Here is a 15,472-nt window from a genome sequence, read left to right on the forward strand (position 1 = left end):
AAGCATACATATATTTTTCGGTAATATTTACCAGTCATGCTGCTGTCTCTGTTTATTCCATTATGAAGTTTACAGTGGACAAATGCTGCATCAAATAACCATGAACCAAAGAGGTTCAAGATGCTGTTAACCTTTGGCCTACGAGGAGCTGGTAGCGGCCGTGGCTCAGAACTTGTCTGGTTCGGGCTAGAGAGCGGAGAAGTAGAGGAGGGTTGGTGCTGCACTTTTGAAGTATGTGCAGTAGTTACCTATTTGAACAGAAGAACAGATCAGCTCCTAGAAGCAAGGAAATTACTTCCTCTAACCGAGCAAACTATTAAAAGGGCAGCTACTTAAAAACAGAATATGAAATCTTACAGTGCTGGTTTTCATCGTTGCTTTATTCACAGTCACTGCCCGATGCCTTCGGTTATGGGGTGGAGTGGTGTTGATAGCAGTGTTCTGGGGCATGCTCAGCCTATTTACTGGCGTGGGCGGTGCGCTATCTGATCGAGGTCGTGAAATGCCTGTAGATCAAGAAATAAAGCAAGCTTTCAGCAAGAATTCCATAGGCTCATACACAGCAGCCCAGTTAGTAAGCATCTCGGCCTTCTCTAAACAGACTAGCTTTCCCCTCTGCCCTGCAAAACAGAAATAGTAAGAAAAACATCTTTCCCCTTTTACTAGTAGCAGAAATAAATGCACAAGCAAAAGAAAACCCTGTTTACATTAGATAAGGAAATTAATAAAACCCACCAATGAACACTACACCTTAAGATCGTAGGAAATGGCACAGGGAGGACCAAGTCTAGGAGTAGGCAGAGGGAAAGGGTCAAGGTTCATTTGCCAAAGCCAATTTAACAGCTCACTCCTGCCAAAATTCAGATGCCTCTCACCTTTGCCTTTCCTTCCCAACCATACCTCTCCCACCCCATTCTGAGACATCTCTAAGATGTCTGACCCTTCAAAGCCAACTTAGCTCATCAAATTAAGATGAAACCCATCCACCATGCAGTTTTCTGCCGGTTTTGTGAGCTGAGTCAGCTTGCTGAACAGTCAAATATTAAGTCAGTACAAGAGATGAGGTAAGAAAGCAGAGCAAAGTGTAATTTTTCTGGCAGCAGGAGGACATTAGATCAGTCTTTACCCAGCTTCAGGGAAATAGTTGTGGTGTATAAAGCTCCTCTTCCCAGTCAGAATCAGAGGCAACTAGTTCTCTGCAAAACTTGAAGGTGATAAACACCACTTCTCCCCATTTCAATGAATACCACCCACCCTCACACCCCACTTGAAAAACTAAGCATGGAATTGCAAGTGTGCTCAAAGATTTGACACAGATTTTTTTTTTTTGACCATTTTAATTAAAGCACCCAAGTACTTTTCGTAACACATTACAGAACAACTAACTCCTGCTAAACCACTAGTGTTACACCCCATGCAGAGGGCAGAGCACACACTATGAAATGTACTGGTTTGGTCGTTCTTTGGAAAAGAGGATGCAGTATTCTTCCAAACACACACATCACATAGGTACAAATCAGGGAGGGAGAGATAAAAACCCATGTGTTTTGGCACTTGGGGAAGAAGGCAATGAGATCTCCCATTGACCTCAGCTGAAGGGGTCCATACAGCAGCTCTAAAGTCTGCCTGAGCACACTCATCCACACCTACAGCTTGAATTTAAATTCACCAAGAGCTCTCCTGTGCCCGAGTGCATCATAGTCTGCAGTCTTTGTCTTTGAACTCCAGGTGGGCTATCATTACCCTAGGTGTTTCATCTTGCTACATGAGATCTTCAGAAGTCTGAAATCTACAATTCAACGTCGTACCAAGAGCTCAGGCAGAGAGCACAGCTCCTGCCATGCTCACAGGAGAGCCTGGGCTGCCGGGGCCCACAGGAGCACTCCCAGCCAGCCGCTGTGGAAGGACCCAAGCCCAGGCACTGTAACACAGCCCCACCACTGCATCCAGACGAGGAGCTGTGTATGCAATCGCCGTCGCCTCAGTGGGAACGGAGTCTCAGGCAGTCAGATGCAGAACACAAAAAGGACTACCACACCATTAGCAGTTTAAAAGTCTCAGATAAGAACCCCAGACTATTTTTAAGGTCCAAGAGGAATTTGCTACAACAGCTATCCCAGCAGAGGTGCATGCACTGTGCAAAGCCAACAGCTGCTCAGCTTCTTCCTCTGCCTCCACTGCAAGATGCCCCCCTCATGAGTCTTGCATTACAAACTGTTTTCTTCACTGAAAATTAATTACTAACCACACTTCCACAAAAACCTTGGATATAGTATGTTTTTCCTCAATGCATGCTATGTTCAACAGCTTTTTAAAAAGTTTTTAATTCAGCTCACACAGCCAGCAAAAGACACTTCAGAGAAACACCTTTACCAATGCTCAGTTGGACCTTTTTTATTAATTATTGTGACAGTGTAGACTGCCAAATCCCATGATCATAGGTAGGAAGATAAAGTTTGACAGAGTAACACAAAGAGGTTCTTTTCGTAAGGTTATGCTATATATTGCCTATATACAATCCTTCTTTAACAAATTATGGTATTTGACAGACTACTCTACTGAATATTTTAAATCTCACATCTGGTATTAGTAAAAAGCAATCATTAAAATTCCTTAGAATTGGTGGTAAGACATCTGCAAGAACACAGTGGACACAACAGGTTTCAAGATTTGGTATCACAGCTTAAGAAAAATGACCATTTGCTCTTTTACATCACTTTTTAAACAAAGCTATTTCTACAAAAGTGAAATCTGTAGTGACAAAAACTTGTTTGTAGTGGGGAATACAGTACTGATAACCTTTTCCTTGCAATATTTTTACAGAAACACAGAATGTATTTCTAGTAAAAAGGATCTTATAATTCAGCGAGACAGGAGGATCTTAAGGTGTTTTGTTTAAAAGGACTAAACCATTCAGGTTTTTCAAAAAGACAAACAACATGTAAAAGTTGACAGTCTAATTCCACAGCCAGTTTTTTTTTCTGAACACAGTTTATGTATCTGCTCAAGTCTTCTGCAGTCTCACATCAGCTCACACTTCTGGCAGATGACAACACTTGTTTGCACACATTTAAGCAAAAAAGCAGTAGGAGATAGGCAGCTCTTCAAAGTTTACAATAGCATGTTTTCTCTGAAAAATTTTTAATAAGCCTGAAGTATACCAAGAATAATGCTTTAGATTTCAGGTGCTATATAGTGTTATTTAACTTACCAGCTAGTGCTTACATGAACTTTACCTTCCAGTAAAATTTCAGCTACTCAGTTACCAGCAGACACAAGGAAACATAGCCTTTCTTCTCAGCAGTTTATGATTAATGGGTGACAAGTACCAAGTGAAACTGGCACTTGCAGCATAAAGATCTGAAGATGACAGTCAAAATTCAGTACCTGATAAAAGCAGGCACTGCATACAGCTGTTGCCACAAAGTTTATAAACAAAGTGGTCAGAGCTCACAACATGCTCAAAGCCTAACACTTGTGTTGTTGATTAGACAAAAAGAGAAAGAAGCTTTGTTTGGGGAAGAGATGGTTGGTTTTATTTTAGACTTCATGTTTATTTATTTGTTTTGCATTTGAAATTAAGGCTATCTACAACTTTGTGCATTCAAATATTATTTTTGTGTATACAGATGGTCATTTAAAAGTGACCTGAGGTCCCTTCCCTATCAATTCCAGGATATACTTGCAAATGATAAATTGTTATGACTGTATTTATGGAGAAGATGTATTTAACAGAATAAAATAATTATTAAGTTACTATTCCTAGCTATCCACAGGTAAGACAAAAGCATTACCTAGGAATGCATCCACTAAACAGCTGATCCCACGCATGGCACGAAAGAATATTTGAGGCAGATGTTTAAGGCAGGGGTACTGATTCAGTTCTTGAGTCATCCCACTGACATTCAGAAACTGCTCCTGAAATTTGGGGGTAGAGCTAATAATGGCTGGGTTACTCAAATCCACAGGATTACTGCACACAAAAAGAACAAAATATATTTTAGTCAGTTTAAGAACAGCTGTTAGGATTTTAAAAATACTTAAAGATGCAATGGTATAAGGCATTTAAATAACAAAACAAAACAGCCTCTAATATCAATATATTTTTAGCTGTTACTCCATCACAGGAAGTCAATTTTCACTTCCTGCGTTGGCAGTACTTAATTGTCTTCACTTCAAACATTACCCAAATACGCTGAATCATTTTATTAAGATCCAATGAACCAGAGCATACACTTGATAGAATAATCCCACCATTGCAGTAATATTAATTACTTATGAGGTCTTTTGAACTCAGTTTAAGAGGTCCTTACATTGTTAAAATTATTCTCAAAAGGTAATCAATTAATTAACTATTGCCAGCAAACAGTGACAAGAAAGGGAGTGGGTTGTAAAAGTCTGAGCAATTTTTCCTGACTGATACAAATCCTGTAACAGCAATTCCAGATTTGAAGGGAACAGTACTTGTGACAGTACTATCACAAATGAAGAAAAAAGAACAGATTTTTTTTTTTTTTAAGTTAGTTAAGAAGTAGATTTTAAACAGGCTAACATTTAGCTAGCTCTGATCAGTAAACAATGTCTTATATGAAAAGTTTAATATTATGGCCATTCAGAATAATGCCATTCCCAAGAATCTTTAAAACCAAGCATGCCACTTGGTTCTGTTGTATGTTTAAGGAAGAGTAACGTGGATGTTAAAATTAACTGTGTATCTTTCTTCATAAGAACAAAGAGATACACCCATTTTAAAAATAATCTTTTGTAGATTAAATTTAAGACCCTGGAGAATAAATGGAAGCAGTATACATCTCTCAGAGCTATTGTTTTGCTTTTCCTGTTTGCTATCTCAGAGAAACAAAATTGTATTGAAGTCTTATTTTTCAGATCCTCCAAAATGCCAAATAGCTAAACAATTTTTAATTACATGAACCAGTTCACATTCTGAAAGAGTTAGAGTTCAAAGTTGAACATCCCACTCACAACCTTGCCCTGAACTGCTGCAGGGCACTGGTACAAGCCTCTCGTACTTTATTCTATTTAGGTGCTTAATCGTAGCAATCTCCAGATTAATTTTTCATTTGTCATGCAAATTTATAGAAATTATGCAAGAAGACAAACAAGGGATGGCTGTAATTACAATACCTCAGCATATGTAAAAAGCGAAACCAAGTTTGTGCAACACACTCATTATCCATTTCAGGAGGAATCAGACCAGCATCTTCATCAGGAATTTTAAATGGAGGAAATGAAGGTCCATATGTAAAACGCAGCAATCTAGAAAGCAAGTCAGACAGATTTGTCGTTCAGTTAATACTCCTCAAAAACTTAACAGCGCGTTTGAGCCTCAGAGGAATCAGCAGTCCACAGGTGAGCCTACAAGCAACGATGCAACATCCCAAGTTTTCCTAGAGATCCCCATTTTAAGCTTTGAAGGGTATACACCTTGGAGCCTGCCCAAAGGTCCAACCAAATCAGGGAGCTACTAAGGCATAACACCTCATAGCAGCTCTCCCATCTGTTTGGCCAGGGGGGTTACCAATTAACATAGGCACATATGTAACCAACAGGATGTTACAAATGAAAGGAAAGGGAAAAAAGAAAAGAAAAAAAAAAAGGGAATTTAAGCCCTTATTCTCAAGGCTCTTTAGCTAAAGTGTCCAATGACACCAGCAAGTCACAGTAGATTACAGGTCTAAATCCCAAGTTACTGTTTACTTACAATTTCCACCAGCACACTGAGCAACATTCGATGCCATCCTACCAGCAGCACGGGATTTGCAATCCATAAAGCAGCAAGCTCTTCAAAAAAGATGCACTACATTTTGCAGAAGCTGGGAGTTGCAGAAGAGCAAATCCATAGAGGGCTTCACAGCAATGCAGTATCATGAGGATAATGGCGTAAATAAATGGAGATCTTTCTCTAGAAGTGCTGCAACTACCTGACCAGTCACCAATAGGCTTCACTGAGCCACTGCTGTCTGATTTGACTCTGGCTTCGTCCTCAGCTTTGCAAATTTATAGATCAATTTCCCTGATCAACATAATCTTGGTGTTCTCTAAAAGGATGGAAGAGATCCGAGTTGCACCTTCTCAGTATCCTAACATTCCCAGAAATCAGTTTTTGTATTTCCCTAAGCTAAACTCAGTTTCAGCACTATTTCTCGCTTCAGTTACCACACCCTTTTTTCTAAGCTTAGAGCTGCTCGTAATGGACCAGAAATGTTCCGTTCATCATTGCCCACTTACAAAGCCATATAGTTTTACAGAGATAAAGTCATAACAACTAGGAGAAAGGAGAGGAGAGGAGAGGAGAGGTCAGGTCTATGGCTGACCCCTAAACCAAGAGTTAAGCAGGATGAATTACCATCTTCCACTTCCCCCAGCACTGGGCACTACAGTAACTTGCAGCCAACTAATGCAAAATACACTCCAAGTGTGTTTGAAATCAGTCTATCACAGTAACTAGCTTGGACAGAAAAGCAAATGAGCTTTATGACATCAGGCCTTCTTCAAGTCCAAATCAGAAAGACACACCTGTACTAGGCAGTAATTTCTTTCCAGTATGACACACTGATGCCTCAGCACCCATTTACATCTAGTGCCCCAGAGGTATCACCCCGTAGGAGGTTTTTGCTGAGGAATTACATAGCTCTGACAAACCCAGAAGAGTCAGGCACACCCCATGCAAAGTCCTGTCCCCCATCTCTGTCCTGCAGTAGACTGCACTTCTTGACAATTCTCCCCATACGAACTGCAAAAAATCAGTTTTTCAAGGAGCATGGCCAAACCTGAAGTTTGGGATATTTTCAAGAATAACTGAAAACAAAAATCAAATGTAATCCACACATCCAAGAGTTAAAATAGACTTAAAGCACGTTAGATGGGTAAATGTATTATCTATTGGTATGGTAACACAAATAAGACCTTAGTTTCGTCCTGCTGTGAAGTCACAGCTATGGACACAAATTAACACTGCACATGTGTACAGATTTCCAAATACAATTTTCCATGCAGTTTTAAGTTGAGACATTTACTCTCAGCTTATTGCTAATAACCCAAATCAGAAAACTCTACTAAAACAACACTTTAACTGTTTGAAGCTGGAGCTTCACTGAGGTATTAGAAGTGCAGTTAAAATACCACTGAACCTAAAGTTAGCCTCAGAGGAGTTCAGTTTTCTAAGTATTAGGCGTAAAACAATGTTACTGAACAGCAGACTAAAACATTACAGAAAACCTGCAGATTACTACGCATCAACAGAACTAAGACTGTCAGTCAACAGTGGAAGATAAAGTGTAGGTATAGTGCATGGAGCAAAACACCAACGCATGTTTTGAGACAGAGCTGTTCTTTTTAGATCAGTGAATCACAAAATATTTTCTGTTATGCAACGCTACATCTAACAAGCTAAAAATAGCTAAAGAAATAGCGTGGGAAATATGCAGAACTTGTATTGCAGCTTTATTTCCCCCAAGTTTAACAAGTAGTTGCGCAACCTGGAAAAAATCTATCCACACTTGGAATTCTTACGGGTAATTCAAAAGCAAAGGACTTCAGAGTTAAAATAAACTCTAGCAGAAAAGCATACTATTGAATTTTTCCACAGTGCAGCGATTTTAAGACATCTTTGAACTTTCATAGAAATGGTTACTGATGACTCAGGAGAGCTGGGAGGAGGAGACCCAGACCCCTGATGCTCAACAATTAATTTAGTTCTTTCCTCCAAGAGGCCAAAATTTGTCCCGCAAAGACTTCATACTACAAAGACCCCAGTATTAAGGGTACTGAGACTGTTCAGGGCCTTCTACTACAGCCTAACCTTCCCCACAGCCCACAGATCCTCACTGCCCCCATGCCCAGCAAGGCTGGGTACAGCTCTCCTCCGATACTGTCTGGAGGAGAGTGCTGCTGCTCAGAGGAGAGCCTGCGGCCTGCCTCCCACCTGTCGCATCCCTGCTGCCAGGGGACAAGTGCCAGGCAGCCATAGCATGCCTTCAGCGCCGCAGGGCAGGAGAGGCAGACTCCAAGAGTCACCTCAAGCACAGCAACATGCAGTAGTAACAAGCACCTAATAATTGTGGTGGTGACTGCCAATAAACACAGACTATAATGCTACACCAATATCCATGACTCATTCTTCACAGGACATGATGAAAAGTCACAGTGATGGAGACTACTATACACACACTGTAAGGTGCCACATATCAGCGAGATACTGAGATACCACAATAACAGAGACAATCCAATTCAGATCTTCACTTGCAGAATGAAGACACAAACAGTAAAAGGCAAGGATACCAGCAAGTTCTCTCACTTTGTTTTGCTCATTCACTTTTGGATTGCTGTGCATTCCACAAAAAAGCGACTCCAGAGAAAAACATGTACAACTGTGATCATCCCTGTAGACATGTGTCTGTTACCATGGGATTTCTCCTACCTGGAAGTAAGGGCACAGATGACCTTGCTCCACTGCTCAACTACTGCAGGGTGATGTCGCCAGTTGGCTACCATCTCTTTGGCAGTTTTCCAGTAAGGTGGTGTTGGAAAGCACCGTGTACAAGCTAGTAACCACACCTCAAACAGCACGCCAATTAATTTTTCAGCCAAATTCTCAGCAATGCCACCTTATAAAAGAAACAAAGCATACCTTTAGTGAGTATTTAATCTAAAATAACTGCAAATATTTCCCCAAGGAGATTTCAGTTTAAGTGTGTAAAGATTCTTAAGTTCTTTTCTTTTTTTCCCATCACCTTTTGTTTAAGAGTGATTCCTGATTGTTTCCTACAGTCAATTAGCCTTTTTACATGACCAAACATAATATATAAAGCCCAGTCACACACACATGCCCCTAAGGGACACTGGGAATTCACTGATCTTGGGCCGTCTTCTATTGCACTCTATCTATATTGATGTCTTTTTTTTTTTTCAAAAACAGGTATAAACTGACAATATTATTTTCCAGTAGACAGGTCAAACAGCAAGACACATAGGGGTTTCAGTGAAACAAACAGAGAACAACGTTGTCCGAAACTGTTCACCACAAACTGTTGCTGTACAGAGTCACTGTTCTGCAAAAATACATCTAGGGAAACTCAGCTCCGAATCATTTAGTCTTTTCTGACAATGCTTTAATTCAGAGTAGTGTAGCAGAATTAAGAGCGAGCTGTTGTGCTTTGGTGGCTACTAAGAACTTTTAACAGGTTTCCGCGCATCCCCCTGGCAGCTCAACATCAAGCACAGTCAAAGGTTTTGCCAGTAATTGAACCAAATGGAAGTTGAACATGAACCTTGCACAGTTGGAGCTGCTAGAAGAGTGTCATTGATCTGAAGAAGAAATAATAATAAAACCTCCCAGGTTTCTCTTGCCATAATTGTTGATTCGCGAGCCAGTTTCTGGACAGCTTTCAAAACCTGCAAGCACAATCTAATCTGACTAGATCCTGGGTCCGGCCTGCAAGAGAAGAAAACAATACTTGAGTTGCTAAACAAGACCTATGAAGTGATGAGTACAATAATCTGAACTTTGAGCCGTTACAAGAGGAAACATCAATATTATTGAACAAGAGCCAAGAACATGAGCTAATATGCTTCTATGCACCCTAACTCTGTCTCTAAGCATCCTAACTGCCTTAATGAGTACAAGATGTACCGTTAACATTCTTCTCTACATGACCGAGAGCTCACCGCCATCGCGTGAACACTAACTTGAGCAAGCACAACCCATTATCCCAAAGGAATTTATCTTAGACCAAACGACGAGAATGTAGTTAAGACATCACTAATTGTTACATACATAATTCAGAAGGAAAGTAGCAACATTAGGAGAAAGTCTTGTCAGCAAACTAATTTAAAATTCCTCCTAGTTCTCCTCTTGCTTCTAACGTAGATCCAACTCTTATCCCCAATTCCTTGGAACTAGGGAGGCGGGGGTGGAATTCTAGAAGAGGGTGATTAAATAGGAAAATCAGACTAAAGGAAGAGGGGATAAGGAAGGAAGAAATAGAACAAGTTGATATTATCAAGGCTTTCCTTATAGTAACAACCAGTTCCACACCGCCACTGCTGAGTCACTCAACGTGAAGTGTTGCAGAAGCAGCACAAAGCAGCATGCTCTCTTCCCATCAGTTAGTTTGGACAAGGCAGAAGAGGTACAATATAGTAACGTGAAATGTTCTGGACTGTATCTGAAGACACTGGTAAACAGAGCTGAGGAAGGCTAAAAGTTTGAAGGGTGAAACAGAGGATTACAAATCAAAGTGCGCGATATATGCAACTCATTTCAACTTGTACGCCATTTCCTCATCCCTCTTACCACTTACTGGAGGGATGACAAAAAAATCATATTACCTTCCACTGGACTACTAAGTAGTATTACCACCAGATTGGTACCAAACACTTTCAATGTGGTATGACCCACAAGTCACGTTGCATGGTAAGCATATCAAGAACATGCTGATCCACTATCTAGAGATCTGTTTTTTTTAAAGACTAGTAGCTTGCATTGAGATCACTTATTGACAGACATGCTTTAAAAATACTATTAACTCTTACCTTGATAAAACAAATGTTGTATTACAGTACTGGAAACAAGATTACAAAGAGACAAGATAATATCAATGCAAAATTGCAGACAACTAGTCACAGTTCAGGACTTCAGTGGGTTGCCTGATGCTAGTGCTAGATCCTAACAGATAGCCTCTGTAGAACAACAAAGCTTGGGACAAGTAAGGCCTGCCTTGGTTATAGCACTGTTTTTTCCCTGAGCAGTAACAAAGCAGATACTTTAATCAAAAGATATCCTTAATCTTGATAAGCTTGAAGTTTCAAAGCCTGTTTCAAGACAAAGCCTGTTTCCCTAATAATTTAGAGAACCTATAAAAAGGGGGCTTACATGGAGGAGCTGCATATGCAAGATGACTAATGGGATACTTCTGAGCTAACCTGGCAAAGGCAACTCTGAAGTCCCCATCCATCTATCAGCTCCTCTTGTCCACAAAGTCAACTGAACGGCAAACTTTGGTTGCAGCATTTTGCAGACTCGTGTCTAGATTTCTACAGAACCCAGCCTGTTGGTTCCCACACTCCTTCACAACAAGAATTGTTCTCATGATTTCATATGAGAAGTAGAAGTTATTACAAGAAAGTGTCTACTACACTTGGACAGTCACGTGTTCTGTGATCTCTCAAGCAATTCCAGATGTTTTAGTTGCACAGAAGATCCTGGTATCTACACCTTAATCTCCTGGGGAAAGGAAGCAAAGGGAGAGGGTTCTCATATTTTCCTTTCTGTGCTTCCAACAAGGTTTTGCGGCACTGAAACTTTATCTGACAGTAGTAACCACCACTATGGCTTAAGTAATCTGCAAGGCTTCCTGAATATCGTAGGGTTGCTAAGACTGAAAGACTGGGGGTTACCTGAGACTGCTCAAATACATTAAGAAAAGAATGTTCATTTCATTGGAGTGGAGAGAAGGTCAGTGCTGGAGGAAAGATGCAAGCACCCTCTCTCTAGTCAGCCCAGCAGAAGAAAGGCAATTTCACTCGCCCATCTTTCACTGTTCTTATTCTTCAGCACCACACTATTTCAAGGACTGTGCATGTAAACATTTGATTCAGCTGAGCACTCCAACTAGAATGATTTATATACACCTGCTTCGTATTTGGTGTATACATGTTCCTGAGATGCTATTTAAGTTGAATTGCTCACTTAAGGCTGCTGCATTTCAAACCTCAACTATACATACTCCTCAGGGCCTGAAATGCTCACCACAGCTCTGGGCCACCACTTTCAGGGCAACCAAGCCAATGGCTCCATCGTTTCCAGGAAACCAAGATGAGGAAGGAAGCTATTTTAATCATAACTCTCCATAGGACATAGGCTTATCGTAAAGGCTTAGTATTTTCAACAGAATAACAGGAGACTTGTCCAAGAGATAGTTCAATGCAGGTTGCTACAAAAGCTCCTGGGTAATTATTCTACAGGAGCACACCAGCACCCTGCATCAATTGAGTAAAACCGTAAGTTATTCTCATCTTCCCCTCCACGGGCACATAAGAATATGAGCCTTTGCTTTCACTCAAGCAAGTTGTGCACAACTTGGTTCTCATTTAATTTCCATTATAGAATGTCTTCCTGTTGCTGGAGTGAATTCTGAACACAGCTCCCCAGAAGACAAAACCTGAAGTACTTTTTCTTGAAAACAGAGTAGGGACTTGAACATCAAGTGTTGACAGCAGCAGCCATAAAAAAAAACAGTGTTTCAAACACAACTCAGAGGCTTTTGAAAGAAAAACAATGGAATAGTTATACTGGCGTGGAAGTGTTTAAAATAACCATTTTCCAGCCTTCCCTGTCTCTCAATGTCAATTATTTTGTTGAACAGCCATCATGTGCAGTCTACCATCCTGCATTGAGCTCCATCAATGAAGTTGGGAGAGAAGGGTGGAATGGCAGCTTGTGCCAACAGCATGCAAGAAACAGGACTACCGAATGGCCTGCTACCAGGGCCCCAGGTGTGAAAGCATTCAAAGGATCACAGCAAGAACTATTTAATGGACTAGTGAAGAATTCATTCTCTACTGGGCCAAGGTAATAAAGATTCCCAGATGGTAGACCTCCTTCTGCATGTATTAAAGCTTAGAGACAACCTTCTGCAGAAGTCTAATCCAGAAGCGTGCTTTCCTCAGATTTGTGCCATTGCCCTGACCATCCTTTAATGTGAATTAAAACGCCTTTTTCACTACAAGTTAAGAGCAATGACAACTAAGGTTAGGTGGTAGACTTTGAAGCAATCAATAAATAGAAATGAACTATTCATCTGAATTTGTATGAGTTATTATTCAAAACCCTTTATTACCAAATCCTTCAGGTAAAGTTAAGTAATCCAAGTGCAGCAGAGCACTTCGAAGGCCACTTGCAGTAATACATTATTAATACTAATAAAAGCAGATGATCTGGTACTTACAGACATATATTAAACATTGATCTGAAGTAATTTCAGGTAGCTAATATTTAAGTACTGTTTCACAGGGCACCATTAAATAATCTCTTCTTACTTATCCAACATGTGTTCAACAGCAGCAGGTACACTTGTCATAAACTATGAATAAAGTATGATGTTTGAGCACTCTGACAATATAACTTTGTCGAAGACCTAGAAACATGTGTATCTCAACCTTATCATCCAAGGATGTCTCATGTAACATCAGGCTGTCAGATAGCAAACACTCCTCCACAGGATTCTTTCAAAACTACCAGTGAAAGACAGTCAGCATAATTATGCCCATTTAACAGGCAGCAAGATGCAGGCACAAAGCAGCCACTTACTGCAAGATGCTCCAGCATATCAGAAATGTGGTCAGCTCTTGAGTAAACAAAGCATGGGATTGCCCTGATGTGCTCTTATTTATCTCAGTTTTACACAATACCAAGCACATGGTCACACAATGATGCCATTTAACCTTTCCCTCTGCCCTCCAGGCGTCTAAAAGAGTTCTTCAAGTTCTTAGAACAGTAAACATTCAAGTCTGTGAATTATCTGTAATTCTAGTTACCTAAACACAGCAGCAAGAACTCAATCTGCTACTGAAAATTACAAAACAGGTTTGGAGAGACACCCTTCTCCTAATTTTGCAACGAGAGCAGTCCTGTTTTAATCAAGAGCCTCCGTGGCTCATCAGACATCCTTGACAGGTTACGTGCTGACTACAGCTTCAAATTCCTGAGCCTCCTGAGTGTCCTGGCCCTAACACTTACCTCGGCACGAAGAGATTTTGGAGATGTTTGAGAATGCTTTGAACATAAAGGTTTGGTTCCTTAATAACTGGTAAAGGAATGGAGTCCTTAGGTAATACAAGAGCCATAATCCAATCTGTGTATACGTCGACACAGTATTTCACAGTATCCCCATCCAGAGGGAGGGTCAGTCCATAACAAACCACCTCCATAGTCCATTTTACCTAATCAAACACAAAGCAAAAGTTATTAAAAATAAATATTAGCAAGTAAACAATGGTCAGACCACATTGGTTCTAACTCAACAAAATAACAGCAGTTACATGGTATAGACAATTCTATTTAACATATACTGCAAGAAAACACAAAGTCATTAATTTGTATATCATGACATTATGAGGATTATGAATAAACGGCAAATCACTCTAAATCCTGAATCTCTTTAGTCTAACCTGTAGAGAGAACTCTTCAGAACACACAAGAGCTGATGTAATAGAAGATTTTCAAATTCTAGTAACGATTTTTAAAAAGTATTTTGTACTGTATAAAGTCACATATTGTTACTTCAAAAATGAAGGTAATTAGAAAGGCTTTCTGTGTTAACTGCTAAATTCCTTGGTTGGCTTTTTTTTGGTTTGCTTTAGCCTGAACTTCCTGGTACAGAAGGTCAGACAAACACTTACTACTAGGTCATGAAGTACACTGTTGCTATGAACTACCCGTTAATAGAAGCCTTATGTAGATGACTGACCTAAAAAATATAACACACTTCATAAAACTTGGACTATTAAAGAGAGAAAAATAAAAGAGGCTATAGAAAATCATTAAGTTGCCACTCTAGCATGAAGGAAACTATGATCTCTAAGGAAATGCACTTACTTCTTTGTCTGTTTTTAGTAAACTCTCACTTCCAACAGATGATGTAATTAAAGCCTGTCCAAGAGGACGCACCACTGCATTTGCCACTTCTCTCCCCACATTTTCAGGATAGCTGTGAAGTACACTGGTATTACCCTGATCATTTTGAATTACAAGATGCAAGGATCTCCACTCTGAGTACATAGTGCCTCTATGCTACGATCCAAGTAACACCTGGGGGCAAGGAAGGAAAAAAAGACATAATTAGTAGAAATGTCTATGACATGAGTTACCAAAACCGAGGCTGTTTGCCATAACACAGATCCTTGTAAATTCAAGATGTACATGCTTGTGTCATACATTTCAAGACCTGGAAAAAACTCCAACAGCTGTTTTTCAACCTTAATATGTTTTTTGTTTTTTTTAATATAGCTGTTAGTGTAATATTTAAAAAAAAAAAAAGCTAAGTTTCAGTTATGGACTAGCAGCCCATCTGAGACACTTAAACTTGAGAAGTGACTTCACCTCACACAATTTCTGCTTGCACCATCCTTGCAGGAAAGATGCTCTTACTTACACGACATCTTTGGCTAAACAAAGCATAGTTCTACAAATATTTTGTTAATACAAGCAATGGCTCCAATTCATACCTTGTTCCATTTTTCAGCTCAACAGTAGTCATAAATACATACCAGGAAGCTTTCAGGAAAATCTTAGTCATCTCAGAAGACAAAAATTCAGCCTCTTTTTGCATTCATAAAGTATTTATCCTACAGCACGCGCTACTAAGAACTGGTAGTTGAAAAATTTGATTGACTGATGATGAAGAGTGCACTTTACTTGAAATTCTTTCAGGACTGACTGAGCCTCAGTGGT

At 39.9% G+C, this 15,472-nt stretch overlaps 1 protein-coding gene across 1 annotated transcript in view; it reads right to left on the minus strand.

Annotated features, from left to right (window-relative positions):
- RALGAPB (Ral GTPase activating protein, beta subunit (non-catalytic)) overlaps positions 1-14,800 on the minus strand; it is a gene marked incomplete at its 3' end in the record, with an annotated part of 37,995 nt that extends 23,195 nt beyond the window's left edge. Inside the window, exons 1-8 of the mRNA XM_009696933.1 lie at positions 14,618-14,800; positions 13,760-13,962; positions 9,291-9,454; positions 8,441-8,627; positions 5,146-5,277; positions 3,795-3,973; positions 358-506; positions 32-248 (exon numbers count right to left, since the gene is read on the minus strand). Coding sequence (XP_009695235.1) covers positions 32-248; positions 358-506; positions 3,795-3,973; positions 5,146-5,277; positions 8,441-8,627; positions 9,291-9,454; positions 13,760-13,962; positions 14,618-14,800 — 1,414 coding nt within the window. The remainder of the gene's footprint in view (positions 1-31; positions 249-357; positions 507-3,794; positions 3,974-5,145; positions 5,278-8,440; positions 8,628-9,290; positions 9,455-13,759; positions 13,963-14,617) is intronic.
- Between the last annotated feature and the right edge of the window lie 672 nt (positions 14,801-15,472).

The sequence above is a fragment of the Cariama cristata genome, unplaced genomic scaffold (assembly GCF_000690535.1).
Source record: "Cariama cristata isolate BGI_N322 unplaced genomic scaffold, ASM69053v1 scaffold15303, whole genome shotgun sequence".
Lineage (NCBI taxonomy): Eukaryota > Metazoa > Chordata > Aves > Cariamiformes > Cariamidae > Cariama > Cariama cristata.